At 46.0% G+C, this 21,816-nt stretch overlaps 1 protein-coding gene and 1 non-coding gene across 3 annotated transcripts in view; both read right to left on the reverse strand.

The window, feature by feature from the left end:
* The window catches only part of LOC114775303 (low-density lipoprotein receptor-related protein 8-like), a 41,328-nt gene that overhangs the window by 13,197 nt on the left and 6,315 nt on the right, over nucleotides 1–21,816 (reverse strand). For both annotated transcript variants that reach the window (XM_028966477.1, XM_028966475.1), the window contains exons 3-4: nucleotides 15,191–15,313; nucleotides 6,029–6,148 (exon numbers count right to left, since the gene is read on the reverse strand). In XM_028966477.1, coding sequence (XP_028822310.1) covers nucleotides 6,029–6,148; nucleotides 15,191–15,313 — 243 coding nt within the window. The remainder of the gene's footprint in view (nucleotides 1–6,028; nucleotides 6,149–15,190; nucleotides 15,314–21,816) is intronic.
* On the reverse strand, nucleotides 3,116–3,198 carry trnal-cag (transfer RNA leucine (anticodon CAG)). The gene has a single exon. It is a non-coding gene; the product is annotated as a tRNA-Leu (tRNA).

The raw sequence follows: 21,816 nt of genomic DNA on the forward strand, positions 1-21,816 counted from the left end.
GAGTGAAGTGAAAGTATAAAGTATATAAAAAAAATTGTGCAAGGTAAAAAGAGTTAAAGGTTTGTGCAAGGATTTGTGGGGGGATTGAGACCAGAGGTGACTGAAAGTGAGGTCCTTCACTTGGACCTCAGCCACCCCAACAATGGACTGATCTCTCAGGGAAGCGCTTCCAAGCTACCAGTGCAGATTTCTTCCACCTCGGTGCTCTTCACACTTTTGGGCTTCATAAGAAATAAATGTTGTGGTTCAAAACAAGGTGAAAAATATACACGCAAATATAATATTTGTCTCGTCTATCGGCTGCCAGAAAGACTGAGAGAAAGACTGAGACAGCCCTCTGAAAGACCCCAACAGATGCCTTCAAGGGCGTCTCTGTAAGAATCTGTATTCCGAATGGAGAGGCCCGGAGCAGGGGTCAGGAGGTCGCGTCAGTTATATCTGACCCTGGATTTACACCACGCGAGCCTGGATCTGCTGAGGCTCTGAGAAGACGAGGACTAGAGACGGAGCTTTAACCACCTTCACACCATGAAAAATTAAAGCTACAGCAGGACCTGGGGAGACAGATTAACCCAGATGAGCTCTAGCCCGAAAAAACGAGCACTTTCCTGCATTACTGATCCTTGGCAGCACTATATTCATCCAGCGTGCCCAGAGACGGGGAACCGAGCAGCAGCGGCTCTCTCAGTATTTATCCACGGTAAAGACAGGCCTGACGAGAAGAGAGCTGACTGGTCTGGACGGAGCCGCTGGCGATGCGGTCCCTCGGAGGGGGGCGTGTCCGACAGGCCGGTCCTGATTCATCGGCGTGCAGCACCAGGCGTACGTGCTTTTACATGATCCTTTAGAAACGTGTAGAAAACAGGCCTAATACCGCACAAAATATCAATAAAACGTGACGCAGTCTCAGCCCTTATTTTGAACAAATTCCTTGAAGGTTCCGATCATTAAAAAAAAAAAAAAATTAAAGCCATGTTTAACCATTGGATTTGTCATCTGTGTGCTTTTTTTTATTATTAGTATTCCCCAGTAAAGTTCCAGAAACAATATTGTCGTCTTGTTGTTTTTAATGAATCGATCTGGCATGAGGACGGGGTTATTAATATGTGCAAAGGTTGTTGGGTTTAGAATTGCACACGTTATTATCATTACTGTTCTTCGATTATGACTAAATTGCCTGTTTTCCTATAATACTCTACTGCAACGTTACCCGATCTTTGTATGGATTCATTTACTTAGTGAGATCTTTTTTATATTGTGTGCATTGTATTTTTTTCTTTCTTTTGCTTAAAAGTCACTAAAAATATCAACACGAGTTCTAGATCGCAGTTAGAGGTTTGGGTTCTCTTGGGAACTACCTTTCTTCAGGCTTTTTTTGACCCAGCTGGCATATTCTGTGTATTAAATTCATATTCCGCCTGCTACATACTTCATAGTGTTCAGTGTGTTAAAAAAGCGTCCGTTTCTACTGTGTGCTGAACCCTGGCGGTGTGAGCCGGGCCGGAATTGGGACTGAGTATGCAGCCTGGTACGGAGGTTCACTCGGTATACCGATCATAAAAACGTCCCTACATCCATGCGGGACTTCTTCTCTACCCGCCTGGTCACGGCCTGTTCGCTCCACCGCCCCCCGGCAGAGCCGATTATGGCCGATTACCGACCTGTGGCGCCCGGGCTCCGGCAGGAAGCTTCCCATGCATAATTCATCACGCGCCGAACACACCTGACTTTATTAAAAGCACACGTTTCCCGCATAAGCTGCTGATTAGGAGGGTGAGGGCCGTGAAGCATGAGAAGATATTTCTCCTGCTGGATACTGTAGATTTCTCACGTGGTTCCGTGACCAGGCCCAAATCACCAGGGTTCCCGTGACTGGCCTAATCGATCCTATTCCATCCTCCGGGTGACCTGCTAAACCGAGACTGGAAGAAATGACGAACGGCAAGAGAAGTTTAAATATAAGCGCCTTACAGTCCGGAGTGACAGGGACAGTTCCCCTGGAGACACTCACACTCTGGGCTACTACCACCCCTGTAATGTACCAGTAATGTTCCAGAAATTGGTGGCTAGATGCTAAAAACAGTAACGTAGGACGTGAAATTAACATCAGAACATGCATTTATCAAGGCAAAATAAGGCTGAGGATCATGCAGCATCCCTTGTCCCAAAATATCAAAATCTTGGTGTGGCCCTTGATAGTGAACAAGAGAGCTCGGTCATAAAAACTAATTTTATTAATTAAGGACTATATCCAAAACCGGGAAATCCATGCATTTATTACCTCACGTTGGTAGGTCCTTAACACGTAACACATTTCCCTGATTCCGGCCTCTCAGTAGTTAGCAGTGAAATTTAGGATCGAGTTCATCGACCACCCCTAGGACAGGACACATCCTTCCCTGGCATGTTAAATCTGCTCCCACCCTGGAGCCTTTTAAAACAACGTCTTACTTCCTTCATTAGAACTGGATAAGGAGCGACGTCAATTAGTCGTTTTACAACTTCTGTTGTTTTATGTCTGTGGTTTTTATGTTTTAATGTTTCATGCATTCGTTCTTAGCACGATGTACCTTGTGCAGCGCCCTGGTCAACTGGTTGCTTAGAGGTGCTCTATAAATAAACTAGAACTTGAACTAAAACTGTCACTCTTCAAAGACCAAGGGAATTCATTGATGGGGTTCACAAAGGAGATATCAAACAGATCACACAAGCGAAAGTACATTTTTTTTCATTATGAATGACGGTGACACGGTGAAATGTGTCCTCTGTATTTAACCATCACCCTTACCGAGCAGTGGGCAGCCATGTGTGGGACGGGATTTGAACCTCCAACCCTTTGGTTACGAGTCTGCTGTGTATTAATAAAGTAAAGTGATTGTCACATGTGATACACAGCAGCACAGCACACGGTGCACACAGTGAAATTTGTCCTCTGCATTTAACCCATCACCCTGAGTGAGCAGTGGGCGGCCATGACAGGCGCCCGGGGAGCAGTGTGTGAGGACGGTGCTTTGCTCAGTGGCACCTTGGCGGATCGGGATTCGAACCGGCAACCTTCTGATTACGGGGTCGCTTCCTTAACCGCTAGGCCACCACTGCCCCAAAGAGGATTTTCTGTCAGAAGTGGGATTCGAACCCACGCCTCCAGGAGAGACTGCGACCTGAACGCAGCGCCTTAGACCGCTCGGCCACCCTGACCTGGTCACTAATATGCATATTATATATTAATACACACTTTGTATTAACATTATCATCAAACATCGAAGATAGTAGTGTAGATCAAGAACAATGTTTCAGTGAGTAAAGGTTCGAGTTGGAATAAAAAATACAGACCATTACGATACGAGTCGTTGATTTATGGTCACAGTTGCCAATAATTTCTCCCTCTTTTGAATGAGTGAGCATGGATAGAATTTTAATGAAGCAGCGTGACTGAGCGGAACAGTCCGGAGCAAATTTGAGTAGATTAGAGTTGGCGCAGCCAACAACCGCTGCTTTACTTTATTAATGTATATATATACACGAGTTAGAAATAACTTTTAAATAATGTAACATTAATGCCACAACTCCCTGATAAGGAAGAAAGTGGCTAAACTTTATAATAGCAAGCCTGAACTATGTCATTAGTTATGAGGTCGTGACCTCAGGACCACGCGGGACAGACGCCAGTGACCAGTTTCATCACCCGTCTTCAGCGTCCAGAGTCTCCTGGGGGTGCGAGACGAGTATTGAGCGCGTTCTAAAGCCATTGAAATAATTCGAGCGGGAATAGCTGAGCAGAAGCTGATTGCTGTATGCTAATGCGGGCAAAATAGCGATTCTCTCGCGAACACTTCAAAGTGTTTGACTCAGCTGGATGGGCCGCTGTAAACATGTCTGAAGTCTTACCGAAGAGCGCGATTAACTCAGAAACACGGAATAAAACACGACGACCAACACGCTTTACTTCGCTTTTTCGATTTGTCTTGGAGATACGTGTCCAAATGAACCCACCACCCCCTGTAGATTTAAGCAGGAGAGGCGGCGGGAAGAGCGATTTTGCACACCTCGCTGTAAGTAGGCCAGCTGGAGACACGGCGGGGAATGCCGAGGCACCTGATTGGAAGAAAAAGAACAGGCAGGGACTCTCTGGTAGGCCGCAGGTTCCGGCGGAATGAAGAGGTTTAACAGTGTGGTGGACCTTTGATGTGCGGTAAATTGCACCCAGGGGTAAAAATTGGAATGAACTAGCATTTTTTGTATCATCTTGTATCATCTTTTGTACCATATATACTTTTAGGATGGTCCAGTTCCTGAACCGAACCAATGGCAGAAGATGATAGTCCATTTTCCAACTGGTTTGGGTTGCATTCATTGGGCCAAAATCACAAACGTGGTAAAAGCCATGTGATGGAAAAGCTTTTATATAGAAGACTGCAATTAGTTCCCATGACATGATTTTTTTTTTGTTTTTATATCAGTCATATTTGTCCCCTAATTCTGTATCTGATGTCTCTTTCCAAAATCCAGCCTTTGTGCAGAATTACAGATCCAGTCCCACTATGAGATTTCCCAGGACGCACCGTCTGTAGCTTTAAATGCTAATGAGGAGGAGAGAGGGCGGGGCCAGGAGGAGAGCGGCCAATAGAAGTTGAGGGGACATTCGTGGAAATGACGTCATCAACACCATCCACCATGTTTGGCGCAGACAGGAAGTCATTTCTGCATAAAATGAACCCGCTGGATCTTCAGAGTCTCGTGTGACAGAACAAAAAAAAAAAAAATTGTGCTCATTTTTACATTTAATCACAGAGCAACTGCAGCGCTTCACATGTTTGGAAGCCATGACGGTCAGAGGAGATCATGTTTTAGGGGAGGGGTGGGAAATTCTCTGGCCGGAAAAAGCATGAGAAACGGGAGGCAACCTTTCCCCTTATGATGTCATAAGGGGACAAATTCCAGATCCGACTGTCTGAGCTGTCTACACTTCCTGTGATTGGTTCAAACGGCATTAAAGCTGAAATTACAATCACCTCTTGCACCATCAGTTGACCAGCATTCACAATGGCCAAACTGGACCTGGGATTACAAGAGCCCACTCAGTAGAGACGTTATAAAGAACTGTGATGGCCATGATGAAATAGGCTAGAACATAAACGTGAAATTTAAAAATAAGCGAGATACAAATAGATTGTTTTCTTCAAACCAAATTAGGTGGCCAGCCCAGATGGTGACCATATTAAATAATGTTGTGGACTGTTACATCATACTAAACTCTTGTTGAAACCCCTCAGTACTGATGAGCAGGACTGACTCCTTTCACACCTGATTATATCAGTGTATTTTGCAGACTGGCGGGATATCAACCTCCAGAAGATTCCTCTCTGACAATCCTGTGTGATGTACCTGATACTTGTCTGCCGCAGAGTGAGGATTTAATAAGGCGTAACGGAAATTGTGAATCTATCACCTGTGGTTCAATGTATGGCAGATGCACAGACATAGATACAAGCTAGGGCTGCCAATCAAGAATAAAAAAAACACACACACACATTTAGCAAAGAATTAATGCTTAATCCTAAAGCTTGCTGTGGGAAAGAGACTCAAGTCGTAACCTCGTCAACGGAGGCGCTTCCAACTCACATGCAGTGGCTGAATTTGGGGTCTTTCGCTTTGTACTGCAGCAGAAAGCAAAAAAAAAAGTTCTGAACAAGCGCCAGTCAATCAAATACATTTATGCAAAATTTCTAAATGCATTGCCTGGGCAATCAGTCGGGTTTATTGTTTGCCACTCATGTGCTCCATGCATGGCAGTTCATGGGAGAAAAAAGCCGGGGAAGATCATCAATGACCTCAGTCAACCCGGACATAAACGGTTCAGGTTTTTACCGTCAGACAGAGGACACTGCAGCATGAAAGGGTTTAGCACGCATCCCACAGGCTGTAGTGATGACCAGCTCAGGAGACTGACCTCATTGACTGGCTACCAAAAAAGTGAAATGAACGTTCTTTAGCCACGAGTAAAGTAGATAACTTCCAATTGGCTCACCTGCCGCACAGTCGTCCTCGTCGGCGCCATTCTCGCAGTCCCTCTCGCCATCACATCTCCAAGACAATGATACGCACTTCCCCCCGCAGTCAAACTTCTCTGGGGGACACGACTGTCGGACTGTCAGGAAAGAGAAGCAACACTCGGCATCAGCCTCCATGAACGGTGTGAACATCAGCGGAACTGCAGTTTATTGTGAAAAGGTACAGTTCATTAAGCCCAGTCACTTTCATACCAGAGGTAAAACCAGGCCCTGAGCCTCCATCCTTTACTTTACTTATCCAAAGCGACTTACAAGAGGAAGACACCAGCAATTCTCATTCGGTTTCTATAGATTATGAGAGCCCTGATAAGGCCCAACTTGTCAGGAACAGAACATGCTGGGGAATTTTTTTATTTATGTATTTATTTATTTTCGGTGTGTTTGAAATACTTGAATACTTGAATTACACACCATCCTCCTGTACCCTCCCTGTCCCTCTCCTCCCACTGCTGCTCCTCTGGCTGCGTGGACGGCGCCGCTGGCCTAAGCGATTCGTATCGTATCAGAGACGAGTGCATCAATAAAACATTTCCGACCGCTGGCTGGACGTGGGCCCGGGGGGATTTACACAGGACATCCTTTATTTATTTCCCCATTTCTTTTTCAGAAAGCGATGCAGGGCTGCGCTGGAAATGTGGCGTTCGTACAGACCACCGCAGCGTTTACTACAGCCAACAAGCCCACAATAGACCACTTGGCATTAAGAGACATTTCACTGATTAATTTATCACTTTTAAACCATTACTTGGCAGACGGGGAGACGTAATATCAGACCTTCTGCAGGGAATAGCTTCTCTTCTACTTAATTAAAGTTGCAAGCATCCCAAACCGCCCCAAAAATGCCTCGATGGCTGAAGATCGGAGCACGAAGCTGGAGGACGTGAACTTGGATGAGACGTGGATGAAAAGATGAGACCACTTGACACCAGGCAGGTCATGATGATAGAAACACAAACGCCATACAATAAATATTAATGATCGTAATAACAATATTTTTAGAACAGGAAGTGAAAAGAAAGTGCACACAGCACAGTCCCTTTACGTGGTAAAAATATGAACAGATTATCTGATGTAAAACTGAGTTGTGAGGCCACTTTTTAGAAACCCTGTTATGCTGTTGAAGTAACAGGCAGGCAGGATAAATAACACTTAACGTTTTGTTATTAGCCGTAGCCGCTAGTCGCTAGCAGCTAATGTGGCTATGGCTAATTGCTAATAGTTAAAGAGTTACGAATAATCTGTGCGCCGGCCAAGATAACGTTTAAAACTCATTCCGGCCCACCAGCACGTTCCTCCAGCATGTTGTGGTGCTGTGAACGTTCCCGTGTTCTCTCTTTTTGTGGGAGGAAAGGCCTGTAAAAGACGCCACTGATAATAGGGATACTGCAGCAAATCGAAACTCAATTTTAAAACCAATTCATCTCAACGAGTATCGATGAAGCACAGACCCGAGGTAAAGTTAAAGTTGAAGAAACATTAAAAGTAAAAAAAACACACACACAGGCACCCAGAAGTCGTAGTGATGCAGTGGGTGCATTCAGCCCAAGTCGTAATAAATTTAAGAAGAAGATTAGTGAGTGAAGAAGGTTCTCCGCTCATGCAGAAGTAATCACCTTGACTGCATGAACTGACAACTGAACCAGGGCGAGAACTGGGATGCAGGGGTTTACCTTCGGTTAGCACGCCTTGTTCAACCTCTGTACTATCACCCAGAATGAGGTGTGGTGGAACATGGAAAGATCTAAGCTGTGCATTTACATTTACATTTACGGCATTTGGCAGACGCCCTTATCCAGAGCGACTTACAACGTGCTTTCAAGTTACCATCGATGAAGAGATCAATTCCGGTTCACTAGGACCCCAACTATGAATACATCTATTTAATTCACTCTGTTGTAGATTCTGTACACAAAGTTCGACAACAAGAAAATTACAATTTAATCTAAATATTCTTTAAAGAGGAAGGTCTTGAGCTGTCGTTTGCATGACTGGTGCCCTACAGGACCAGGGTTGGTGTACACACATGACATAATTACATTGTGGGTTGTGATGGACCATCTCTCCACACAACCCAAAAATAACCATCTCACAACCCAAAAATAACCGTCTCACATGAACAATCCCACGTATTTGGGAGGAATCGGGACATCTACGTGATGGCCAGTCACCCGGGAACTGGACAGCCAGACATCCTCCCATGACTGTGGCAGGTCGAGATTTCATCGTTTTCTAGTGGCTGCACACAAAGCACCAGGCAGGAAGGGTGTGGTAGATGGAGAAGAGCAGAAGATGGATAAAAGCTCGGGGGGTTGTGCTGCTCACTGTAAGAGATGTCAGGTCGACACGGCGACAGGAAACAAAGTGGGAGATAAAAACGGAAGAGAATGTGCCGGGTGACCTTTCCAGAAGCTTCCAGATGCCGTATCAAAGTCATCCGAGCCGAGCAGGAGGGACCTCAGGGAGATGTCAGCACATCTTCTCCCTCATGATGGTTTAATGAAGCTCCTGCTTAAGCCCACGTCCCTCTGAACCTCAGCCGAGTGTCACTCACACACAGAGTAATTAACGCAGAGATCGGATTTAGATTTTCTCCACCAGTTGGTGCTTTTATTTCTGGAGCCCGTGCAAACCGACAAATGTAACGATGATATTAGCCTGGCCAAAATTCTAAAAAACAGTAATAATACTCATTTAAATTGTATATTATATACTCAAGAATGAAAGACTGACGATTTTTAAAATGTGTTTTTACGCACATAAACTCTACAGGACCAGAAGCAGTTTAGAGAATGTCCGCAAAAGTCTTCGCTGTTTCTGTATATTCTGAAAGATCTGCAATGGCGTGGCAGAAAAAATAGTTTTTAGGACTAAGGAGAAGCTGCATATTCTGATGCAGGACTGTTGAATCTTCGTCTGATGAAGAGCAGAAGAAGTTGAGGTGGACAGTAGTGCTGCATCCATAGGGTGAAAACAGCCATAAACTGTATATTTAATTCATTTGTTCCATTGACTATCGGAATTGAACATAGTTTATTTTTTTATACAGCAGTTATATTTTTCGATTTCTAATGAATAAATTTAGTTCTTGTTCAGCCAATTAATTTTGAATGGGGAACATATATGTACCAGGTATATGGGGAATATCTCAAATGACACATATGGTGTCCAAAATGACAGGTCAGAAACTTCTCTCCTTAATGCTTCCTGTTCTCTTGCATAGCAAATAGTTTGATGCAGGTTTATTATTAGGATGTAGTACTATGGGTTACTTGAGGATTATTGCTTCTACAGCCTCTCTTAGTTTGTCAAATCACTGTAAAAGTGCACTAATTTGATGCTTTTTCATTTTTCTCTGACCCAGTTGACACCGATTCCTGCACTCTGGAGTAATTTCAGGAGCGGTGTGGTTTAGAATAAAAAGGTTGAACAGGTTAAAAAGTTCAGATATAATTCTACCACAGTACAGGTAATATTAAACTGGTACAATTTCACAGTTGTCAGAACAGGTCCATCAAGTCTTCTAATTCAGTCTTCTGTGCATTGTCACTGCTGGTCACATCAGTCTTACTGTCACATGACTTGTCATTAGTACTGGAGTTCAAAGGTGATTTAATAAAATACATGGTGAGTGGGATCTTGGAGAATTTTCCCTGGCTATGGAATGCCTTCTGGGACATTAGGTCAAAATTGACATTCGTGTTGACACATCAAATCCGGACTCCTTTAGTATTAAATCACTAAGCAAATGAATTGTGACGGGTTACATTACACCAGCAGTCATATGAATGGTGGCATTGCTGCCACCTGATTTTGTGCCCTACTCTATGAAACTAAAATCTACAAAATGAAACACAAATATGACATAATGAACTAAATAACCATATGAATAAATAAGAGACTGACAGGGTGAAATGTGTCCTCTGTATTTAACAGTCACCCTTGGTGAGCAGTGGGCACCGTGACAGGCGCCCGGGGAGCAGCGTGTGGGGACGGTGCTTTGCTCACCTTGGTGGATCGGGATTCGAACCAGCAACCTTCTAATTACCACTGCAGATCAAATAGTGAGGGATAATTTACATTTACGGCATTTGGCAGACGCCCTTATCCAGAGCGACTTACAACGTGCTTTCAAGTTACCATGGATGAAGAGATCAATTCCGGTTCACTAGGACCCCAACTATGAATACATCTATTTAATTCACTCTGTTGTAGATTCTGTACACAAAGTTCGACAACAAGACAATTACAATTTAATCTAAATCTTCTCTAAAGAGGAAGGTCTTGAGCTGCCGTGTGAAGGTGCTCAGTGACTGAGCTGGAAGTTCATTCCACCACCGAGGGGCCAAGACAGAGAAGAGTCTAGATGAGCATCTTCCTTTTACCTTCAGAGATGGAGGGACCAGGCGAGCAGTACTGGAGGCTCGGAGTATACGAGGTGCAGTGTGAGGTGTAATAAGGGCTGTGAGGTAGGATGGTGCTACTCCATGTTTGGCTTTGTAGGCCAACATCAGTATTTAGAACCTGATGTGTGCAGCTACTGGGAGCCGGTGGAGGAACGTAGCAGAGGGGCGGTATTGAGAACTTGGGAAGGTTGAAGATTAGTTGTGCTGCTGCATTTTGTAGTAGTTGTAGAGGTCGGATGGTACATAGTGGTAGACCAGCTAGAAGGGTGAAGTGAAGTGATTGTCACATGTGATACAGCACAGCACACGGTGCACACAGTGAAATTTGTCCTCTGCATTTAACCCATCACCCTTGGTGAGCAGTGGGCAGCCATGACAGGCGCCCGGGGAGCAGTGTGTGGGGACGGTGCTTTGCTCAGTGGCACCTCAGTGGTACCTTGGTGGATCGGGATTCGAACCAGCATCCTTCTGATTACGGGGCCACTTCCTTAACCGCTAGGCCACCACTGCCAGGGAGTGGCAGTAGTCCAGTCGTGAGGTTACTAAGGACTGAACCAGTAGTTGGGTGGCCTGGGTTGACAGATAAGGGCGGATTCGTCTGATATTGTAGAGAAGGAATCTACATGAGCGGGAAAGATTGCTGATGTGAGTTGAGAGGGAGAGTTGGTTCTCTATTGTTACGCCAAGGTTGCGGGCTGTTGCAGAAGGAGAGAGCTGCGAGTTGTCTAGGTAAATTGTAGACCCAGCGCTCAAGGATTTTGGATAGAAATGAGAGGAGGGAAACTGGTCTATAATTGTTAATGTCTGTAGGATCAGCAGTGGGTTTCTTTAGGATTGGAAAAACCCTGGCTGTTTTAAAGGCGGATGGTGCGTGGCCAGATGAGATTGAGCTGTTTAGTGGTGGAGAATGTCTCACAGATTTTTTCAATCTTCCCTGTGAAGTTGGCAAAATCATCAGCTGTCAAGGAAGTTGGGGCAGGGGGAGTCGGAGGGTTGAGTAGGGATAAGAAGATGTTGTGGAGTTTTTGAGGGTTGTGGGCAGAGGCTTCTAGTTTTGCTTTGTAGAAAGCAGTTTTAGCAGCAGTGAGGTTAGTGGAAAATTTGCGCAGAAGATTCTGGTAATACAGTAGGTCTGAGTCAAGTTGAGATTTCTTGTATTTTCTCTCCGCTGCTCGAAGAACTCTTCGATTGCTGCGCAATGTATCGGAGAGCCAGGGCGCAGGGGGAGAAGTCCTTTTGGGTTTAGTTGATAGAGGACAGAGTTGATCGATGGAAAGGGAAAGTGAGGAGAGGAGAGAGTTAGTAGCGGTCTCTAGTGGTAAGGAGAGGAATGAGTCAGAGGTTGGGAGATGTGAAAGAATGCAGGAAGATACAGATGAAGGTGAGACAGTGTGAAGGTTTTGTCTAATGAAGGATGGACGGGGGACAGTTGTGGATCCTGTAGGTACAGTGAGTGTAAAGGTCAGGAAGTGGTGGTCAGAGATGTGAAGGGGAGTGGAAGAAAGGTCAGAAGTTGGAGAAGGACGACTGAAGACCAGGTCCAAGACATTCCCTCCTTTGTGTGTGGGAGAGATGTTGCTGTTGGTTAAGGAGAAAGAGTGGAGAAGGGGAAGAAGGCAGGATGATTGGAGCTGGGCTGATGGAAGGTTGAAGTCACCAAGGAGAGTTAGGGGGGTTTCTAAAGAGAAAGTGCTGAGGAGAGTGTCCAATTCATCTATAAAGGTCCCAAGTGGCCCTGGAGGGCGATATAAGACAATGAGAATGATGTTCACAGGAGAAGAAACTGAGACTGCATGGAATTCGAAAGAAGAGATGCTAAGATGTGTCAGAGGCATTGGTGTGAAGGACCAATTTCTAGATATTAAAAGGCCAGTACCCCCTCCTCTCCCAGTTTTTCTAGGAGTGTGGGAGATGCTGTCCATACTACTCACATACAGCCCTACGTACAACCCTACGTACAGCCCCACGTACAGCCCCACGTACAGCCCCACGTACAGCCCTACGTACAGCCCCACGTACAACCCTACGTACAGCCCTACGTACAGCCCCACGTACAACCCTACGTACAGCCCTACGTACAGCCCCACATACAGCCCCACGTACAGCCCTACGTACAGCCCTACGTACAGCCCCACGTACAGCCCCACGTACAGCCCTACGTACAGCCCCACGTACAGCCCTACGTACAGCCCTACGTACAGCCCCACGTACAGCCCTACGTACAGCCCTACGTACAGCCCCACGTACAGCCCCACGTACAGCCCCACGTACAGCCCTACGTACAGCCCCACGTACAGCCCCACGTACAGCCCCACGTACAGCCCCACGTACAGCCCTACGTACAGCCCTACGTACAGCCCCACGTACAGCCCTACGTACAGCCCTACGTACAGCCCCACGTACAGCCCCACGTACAGCCCTACGTACAGCCCCACGTACAGCCCCACGTACAGCCCTACGTACAGCCCTACGTACAGCCCCACGTACAGCCCTACATACAGCCCCACGTACAGCCCTACGTACAGCCCCACGTACAGCCCCACGTACAACCCTACGTACAGCCTATCCCTAAATAAAGCTGTGTTGGTACATCGATGCCAACCAATAGCCTGGAAGGCGTAATAGTCCAATCTCCGTAAGCTCCGAGGTTCCCATCATGCCTCGCTGGGAGCAGGACTGGGTGTGGCCTGGGTGGCATGGGGTGGTCAGGAGACGAACTGGCAGGGCAGAACCTCTGAATGAGGGCTACTCCAGCGTGAAATTGTGCAAGCATGCATGATGCTGCCTTGAGCACACTCTGTGTGTGTGTGTGTGTGTGTGTGTGTGTGTCAGGACAAATACGTGTGTATCTATGACGTTGTTGAGGTTCATTGATTTTTGATGTGATGTGATTAACGTGATGCGTGTGTTGTGTGTGTGTGTGTGTGTGTGTGTGTGTGTAGAATGATGATGTCACATATTCAGGCACAGATACCAGGAAGGATGCATTTTGACCAACTTGGTTTGATTTCCTTTTTTAAGCTGCATTTTGGATGTATTTCCGATTGAAGCATCACCAGCACGACATTAAGATTAATCATCACAACTCAGTATTCCACCATCACCCTTGAATTGTGATGGGTGACAGGTGCCCGGGGAGCAGCGTGTGGGGACGGGACCTTCATCAAGGGGACCTCAGTGGCACCTTGGCGGCTCAGGATTCGAAACGGCAACCTTCCGACTAAGGGTAAGTCGCTCTGGCCTTACTGGCAAGGCCACCACTGGCGCGATTTACCATCAGAAACCATTTTGCAGAAGTAAGACAATAATATTAACTACAAAATATGCACTTGGCAGTAGCCACAGCAATACCACGAAAACAGTGAAGCCTACCTGCTGTCATGTGACAGACTGAAGCATCAAGTCCAGAATAGAAAAAAGGATAATGAGATCCATGAAAGCGTGCAGATGTGAGCGTGCACGCCCGCGCACCGACAAATCCTACAAATCCCCGAGCGGCGGCAGGATCACAGCGGGTAAAATGGGGGCGGCAGGAGGTTTAGTCTCAATTATCCTGCTCCACGCTCCGTAAACTTCACCGTGCAAATACTTCCAGGGCAGGATGGTCACCAGCCTGGCCAGACCAGATTATAAAACCGAACATACAACTCAGGTGGAAGGACGTGCCACAGTTCTGCAGGCCAATTTCATCCGTTAAAATATTCATCTCTGGTGACATGAGTAGTGACATACCATATCTCCCCTGATCTCCCCTGAGGACACCCCTGACATTCTTCTAGATCTTGTAGACATTTTGACCTACTAGTAGCCTAGCGGGTAACACACATAACTATGAACCAGAAGACCCAGGTTCAAACCCCACTTACTACCATCGTGTCCCTGAGCAGGACACTTAACCCTGAGTGTCTCCAGGGGGGGACTGTCCCTGTAACTACTGACTGTAAGGCGCTCTGGATAAGGACGTCTGGTAAATGCTGTAAATGTAAATGTTGACTCAGGGTAAAGCACTCAGCAACAGTCCAAATACTATTAAAGCAAAATGCACATATGCACAATTTAAGAATATTCACAAATCAAAGATAAAGTGAAGTGATTGTCACTTTTGATAAACAGCAGCACAGCACACAGTGCACACAGTGAAATTTGTCCTCTGCTTTTAACCACCACATTTACATTTACAGCATTCAGGGTTAAGTGTCTTGCTCAGGGACACGATGGAAGTAAGTGGGATTTGAACCTGGGTCTACTGGTTCATAGGCGAGTGTGTTACCCACTAGGCTACTACACCCTTGGTGAGCAGTGGGCACCATGACAGGCGCCCGGGGAGCAGTGTGTGGGGACGGTGCTTTGCTAGGCCACCACTGCCCCTAATAATATTAGATATTATGCAGGGCTACTACAAGGATCATTTTGAACGTTGAAAAAAAACGTTTTGCAACTCTGAGATCCTCAATAATGTCAACTATGGAGATTGGGGTCAGTCGTGGAACTTTCAAATGCCGGGTACATGGTACTTTGACGGTACTTTTAATGGTTCTTTTAAACTGAAAAATCTTCTTGACGCTTGTAGATAAAGTCTCCTTCATTTACCCTTCATTAGATGTAAACCCACACACACGTCTTCAGGACCCTGCAATAAGACCTTGCTGAAGGTGACGTGAGGGGACAGTCTGTCTCGCCGTTAATGGAAACCCTCGGTGCGGGTGAGATCCTTACTGCATGTGGAGTCGGCCTCGTCAGACCCGTCTGGGCACTCGGGTTCCCCGTCACAGCGCCAGCGGCCGGGAACGCACTGGCCGGTCTGACAGGCGAAGTCCGACGGAGCGCACGTCTTCCTGGCTGAAGAGAGACGGGGAGAGAAGGAAGTCAGACCAGGGGAGGTGATGGAAGATGGTGATCAGCACATGAATGAGAGTGTAACCATGGAAACGTGCAGGAGTTGCAGCATAATTATGGGTAGTTACAGTAGTTTTCCATAGAAATAGTTTGAATAACAATGATCACTATATTAATAAGAAATAGTCAATGACAAAGAAGTAACAATGTGCTGATGCACCAGTTTTATTGCATTTTTTTACATTTACATTTAAGGCATTTGGCAGACGCCCTGATCCAGAGCGACTTACAACGTGTTTTCAAGTTACCATCGATGAAGAGATCAATTTTTAGTAATCAATCAAGTGACAGAACATCATTCCATTGGAAATTTAAGGCTTATGGTCGCGGGACTCTCTACATGTATGCAGATATTCCATCATTAACAGGCATTTAACAGTTCAATCAATTGTGTAATAGACAAAACTATGATTATGGTAGCTATAGATAAAGGCAGATAAATATCAATACAAATCATCACATTTTTTCTCAATTATATTATAATTGAGAAAAATACTCGAATAAAGCAGCCAAACACGCCGATATTTACGGACTAAGAGGAACAGAGCGGTGGAGAGAAGAGAGAGATGCCAAGTAAAAGCTGCAGAATGAGAGAAAAAGGGCGAGCTTTATCTTCAGGCATTCTGACTGGCCGAGAGAACAAACATCATCCCACCTCATTATATGGCCGGGAGGTCACGTGACCAACTGCTGCTAAATGGTGTTGCTTAGCAACAGCTGGATCAGAGGCAAACTATTTCATCCTGGAAGATGAATCGTTAATAAATATGAGTGCCATAAATCACTAATATCATCGATAACATCATACATCAGCACGGGTCACCACAGATGATGTATTCCACGTACGCGTTCAGTTCTCTACTGAATAAACTGCATAAACCGATTTACCGATTGTATAAACTAAGAGACTTTGGAAACGATTAACACTAACAGCAGCAGACAGAAATTATCCACATTTTAAGTCAGGTTTCTCATGACCACACACACACACACACACACACACACACACACACATACTTTCCCTCCCAACTCTTCTAACTGAGTACTCTCTCTCTCTCTCTCTCTCTCTCTCTCTCTCTCTCTCACACACACACACATTTACATTTACAGCATTTACCAGACGTCCTTATCCAGAGCGACTTACAGTCAGTAGTTACAGGGACAGTCCCCCCCTGGAGACACTCAGGGTTAAGTGTCCTGCTCAGGGACATGATGGTAGTAAGTGGGATTTGAACCTGGGTCTTCTGGTTCACAGGCGAGTGTGTTACCCGCTAGGCTACTACCACCCACTCTCTCTCACACACACCCATACACCCATACACACACACACACACACACACAACAAGAACAGCCTACACATCATTATAAATCTTTTTCAGTTACTTTGGTACATTTCCCTCCCAACTCTTCTAACTGAGTACTCTCTCTCTCTCTCTCTCTCTCTCTCTCACACAGTAACGTACCATATATCAAGATAAATTCAGTCTTTTTGTTACATCTGTTACACTTTTCACAGAAATTCAGTGCATCTAACTGAGAAAAAAAACGGGCTTTAATTTGGTGACACACACGGTGACACACCGTGGCAGCCAGCGCCCCGCGGGGGAGAGCGAGCGGCGAGAGGTGCACGTACCTGCACATGCGGCAGAACAGAGGTGAGTCCTGTCTGCACCGATCACATGGCGCGCCGAAACAGAAAGTGTCACTTCCTGTCCTGAGGCCTGATCACATGACTCGGTGCTCGACCTGCCCTCCGGCTGGAATGCAGTTACCTCGGACTGCTGTGTGATGGTCGACCATGAGACAGCAAAACACACACACACACACGTACACACGAACACAACGCTTCTTTTCAGCGCTCGCTTCGCCGCTCTGTTCAGAAAGGAACGAAATCGCATTACGCCGGATCACTGTGCAGTCGAGGTAACGTGGTGGAGCCTCCGCACCACAATTCCCCAGTCCCCCGGGCTCCGCCCACCACCAAACCAACAGCCCCCAGCACCCCCGGCCCCATCTGAGCGCCCCCCTCGGTCCCCAACCGCACGAGTTGAAACGGAGAGAGGCCATCCAGAAGCTACTCTCACCTTGCATGCCGTGCAAGGAGCAAGGGAGCGGCAACCATCACAACAGAGCCCGGCTGATTGGCTGGCATTCACAGTAGGTAATTTGCATAAACGTGACTGGCCAGAGGGTTCGAAGCGATTCAGTTGGACCCCTTCAATGTGCAACATGAAAACATGTCCTCCTGACAAGTTGGGAGTACTGGAATGCTGCGACAATGTTCCTCCCCAGCGACCAGCCTTAACCCGGCCCGATTGGCGCACTTGGTCACTGAGTGCAGGCCCCGCCCCTTCCCAGTTGCACCTGTTTTCTGGTCTTGTTCATCTGTCATTGTCCCTGTGTGTGTGTGTGTGTGTACAGTGTCTGGTCAGCAGGCTGGCGCACATGGCAGTGGCCCCTGCGGGCAGAACCGGTACGATCCATGCCAGCTGGTTGGTCTCGGCCAGGAGTCGAGTGGCTGAGCACAAGAAAAATTATATATTCAACAGAAAAAAACAAAAAGAAATGTGCAAATGCTGATAAAAAGCACACAAGGCGAGTTAATATAGAGGGAAAAGACTCAAGTAAGAAGTGAGAACTGAGAGGAACACCAGGCATTCCAACGAATACCGTGGTCCAAAATCCGAAAGAATGCATTTCAAATCCTACTTTATTAGATATATATACAAAGAGTTCATTAAAAAGAACGTCTAGGGTTGTCACCTTACTGAAGTTTCAAACTCGACACCGATACTAAGGACACAACTATATATACATTAAATATTTTCTGAACATGAATCTCACGATTATTATTTAGTCAAGTGATTGTCATTGTGAAACACTGCAGCACAGCACACAGTGACACGGTGAAACGTGTCCTCTGTATTTAACACATCACCCTTGGTGACAGTGGGCACCATGACAGGCGCCCGGGGAGAAGCGTGTGGGGACGGGACCTTCATCAAGGGGACCTCAGTGGCACCTAGGCAACCTGATTACGAGGCCACATCCTTACCCGCTAGGGACTGAACCTGGAATTAGTGACCGGTACTCGAAATGCTGAAAATTTCCATGTTTAACGGGAGTTTATCCATTTCTTCTGCAGCTGAAAATTAGGTTGTAGCTTCATTTTTATTTCCCACTCCAGCCCGTAAAGCCAACTAAACTAAAACTAAAACCGACAGTCACGCAAAACAAGATACTCGCACCACCGATTCATCTTGAGAAATAAGCAATTTCCTCAGATGTGACAGGTCAGGGGAACGGTGAAATGAAGCTTCAAGTTGCTGTGTGTGTGTGTGTGTGTGTGTGTGTGTGTAAACACGCTTGAGTTAATAACCACATTACAGCAGGGTCTCCACGTAAATTATCACTAAATACTGTAATACAGAGTCAAGACGAGGCATCACGGTGAATTACTTAATACCCTGGTACCATGGCATTGCCAAAAATATGAAAAACAATACTTGATATTGTTGAGATTAGCTCACTACGGTATAAATTACCAAAGCCCTCTGCATTACCGTGTTAATGTCCTTTAGAATGTAGACGCCATGCATGATCCGGAATTTCCAACCGAACCACCACTGCTGACGAGACGTGATGACGGTGGCGGCACAACCATAACACGGCACAGCACGGATCCTGCGAGGCTCCGTTCACGAGCCGCCGCCACTGTCATGGCAACAGCCGGGCCACCGTCCCCAATAATAAGGTGGCTGCTGAGCGTCCGGTGACCCGCCATTGTTTAATCTGCTCTTGTGTGTCTGGGGTCAACACAGATGCTCCATTTCCACACTGAACTGGAAACATCTGGAATTGCGCGTGTAAATGGAACAGCTGCCAAACGTCCCATTTCTGGCATCTGATTGCCGTCCCTTCCAGATGCCACCACGCTCCGCACGAGCAGGGTTGGCGAGAGAGGCTTTGTGCTTTTTTGGCACCAGAAAGAAGCTCCTGGGGAAATTTGGATTCTCGATCTGGGTGCTTTGAAGATGAAAGGTTCATATTTCACTCCAAAGAGCGAAACAACAAAACACATGATCTCATAGAGAGATGCTGCGCCACGCCTTTTATGCAGCAGCATGCAGCAACTTCTGACAGATTGACTTACATTAAACATCAAATATCTGTATATTGGGGCAGTGGTTGGCCCAGTGGGTCAGGAAACAGACCCGTAGTCGGAAGGGTGCCACTGGGGTCCCCTTGATCAAGATATCGCTCCCCGGGCACCCACTGCTCGCTAAGGGTGATGGTTAAATAGTAGTAGTAGCCTAGCGGGTAACACACTCGCCTATGAACCAGAAGACCCAGGTTCAAATCCCACTTACTACCATCGTGTCCCTGAGCAGGACACTTAACCCTGAGTGTCTCCAGGGGGGGACTGTCCCTTTACTACTGATTGTAAGTCGCTCTGGATAAGGCCGTCTGGTAAATGCTGTAAATGTAAATGGTTAAATACAGAGGACACATTTCTTTGTTATTGTGAGTGTCCACCACGTTTCACAATGACAACCTCTTTCAGAAATGTAGCACGCTTGTAATACCGCTGTGTGCCTCACGAGGCAACGGTGAGTTGAAGTAGCATAAAAATGAATATTAGAACATGCCAACAGTAACCTTGATCAAGGGAACCTCGTGGCACCGTGGCGATTCGGGATTTGAACTGGGACCTTCTGATTATGGGTATGTTTCCTAAGCCGCTAGGCCACCAATGCCCCGATAGTCATATATTTCATACAGTAGCCTGAAAAATCAGATGGGTTTTCACAGTTGCCCCAGTTTTTGAGCTGCTTAAACATTCATCACGTCATGAGCACCCTAGTCCCACAACTATAATGTGTGCGCTACCCAAATAATGACTAAAAGTAAGTCTTTGAGAACGGGTTTCTCAAGCCAGGTGGCGCATTAGACCAGGGGCTCATCTCCTGTTTCCAAAATGCATCACAAACTGCTTGAGAAAGCTGTTCTACTATGATAATTGGTGATGAAAATAAATTATGTTCAATAAGATGTACTTGTGTTTACCAACTGTTTATTCAGTTAAATAGCTGCATCCATGTTACACGTCACGTTTGATGTGGTCATTTCACAGTTCGAAGACTCGTTCTCGCCCCCTACAGTGCAATTCGGCTAGGTATACATCCGCGCTAAAATATCAAGGTGAAAGTCATCATAGTGTAGCACTTCTTCTTCTGCGTTGTGTAACTTTTTGATTTCGTTTCTTGAACCACAAATGATGAGCTGACAAATGATGAGATTTTCTGTGCAATGTGTATTCTGTACAAAAAGCAAGGTCGCATCAGAACATCGCGTCACACATCGCGTCTTTCTGCACCTCTCTCTACAATATACAGTATTAAAAGAACATAAAAAATATTAACAAAATAACACACATGCATAATATTCCTAATATGTACATAAATTAAAATGAAAGAAATAACTTTTTGCACACAAACCCCACGCACCCCTCACAGCTCACGCCATGTGTCTAAGAGACCTGAACCGGGTCTCAAAAACAAAATAAAAGTCTTTAGAAAATAAGAAACTAAAAGACACAAGAAAGAAGAAATATACTTATAAATCTAGTGTAACCATTTAACTCCGGCACAATAGCTTGCGTAGTATAGACCCAGCTCCCAACACAACTTTGTGAATAGATTAACGGCGATATTTTTTTTATCGCCCGATAAGAGTCTCACATTAACGCAGCACGTTAACGCCGATAACGGCCCACCACTAGTTATAATAAAACTTCACTTATGGTGTCAACAGCCCGTTCCTTTCCCCGACGTACGGTTACAGAACACACGTTTTCTGCAAGTTCCTCGCCTTTTTACGGCAGCACGGGCTAAATCGAGCAGGCAGGTTTGGCCCTGTGGACGTTTCTGCTCGCCAGGTGGCGGCTTCGCAATAACTTCTGTCCCCCCCTCTCGCGCTCAGTCCCCCTACAGTGTAGGATGAGTGTGAAGCGAGGTCCCCAGGGGCCACTGCCTGTCAGAGATAACGAAAGTGCCTGAGATCTGAGGAACAGGCATCCGTAAACGCGAGACATATTTGCTCCATGCTGCTACTTGACGTCCTGAATCTCTCGGGGTGCCCGGAGCGTCTCTTAACGCTTTAAATTATGTCAAACTTAACTTCATTAAGGATGAATTTGTCTGACGATGTCTGAAATATGGATTAAGGAATATGCAAATGGCGTCTAGATATGGTCTACATGGTAAATGTGGGATATTGAGAAAAATGAAAGACACAATTTCAAGACACTTGCTCGAGGTTAAAGACGCTCGCCGATCTGTGGCTGATTATCTACGGTGGTTAATATATATGTACCATGTGACACACGACACACGCCGCCATTCCATTTCTTGGCCCAAAGTCATTTATTTTTCACATAGTTTCAT

The sequence above is a fragment of the Denticeps clupeoides genome, unplaced genomic scaffold, assembly GCF_900700375.1.
Source record: "Denticeps clupeoides unplaced genomic scaffold, fDenClu1.1, whole genome shotgun sequence".
Classification (NCBI taxonomy): domain Eukaryota; kingdom Metazoa; phylum Chordata; class Actinopteri; order Clupeiformes; family Denticipitidae; genus Denticeps; species Denticeps clupeoides.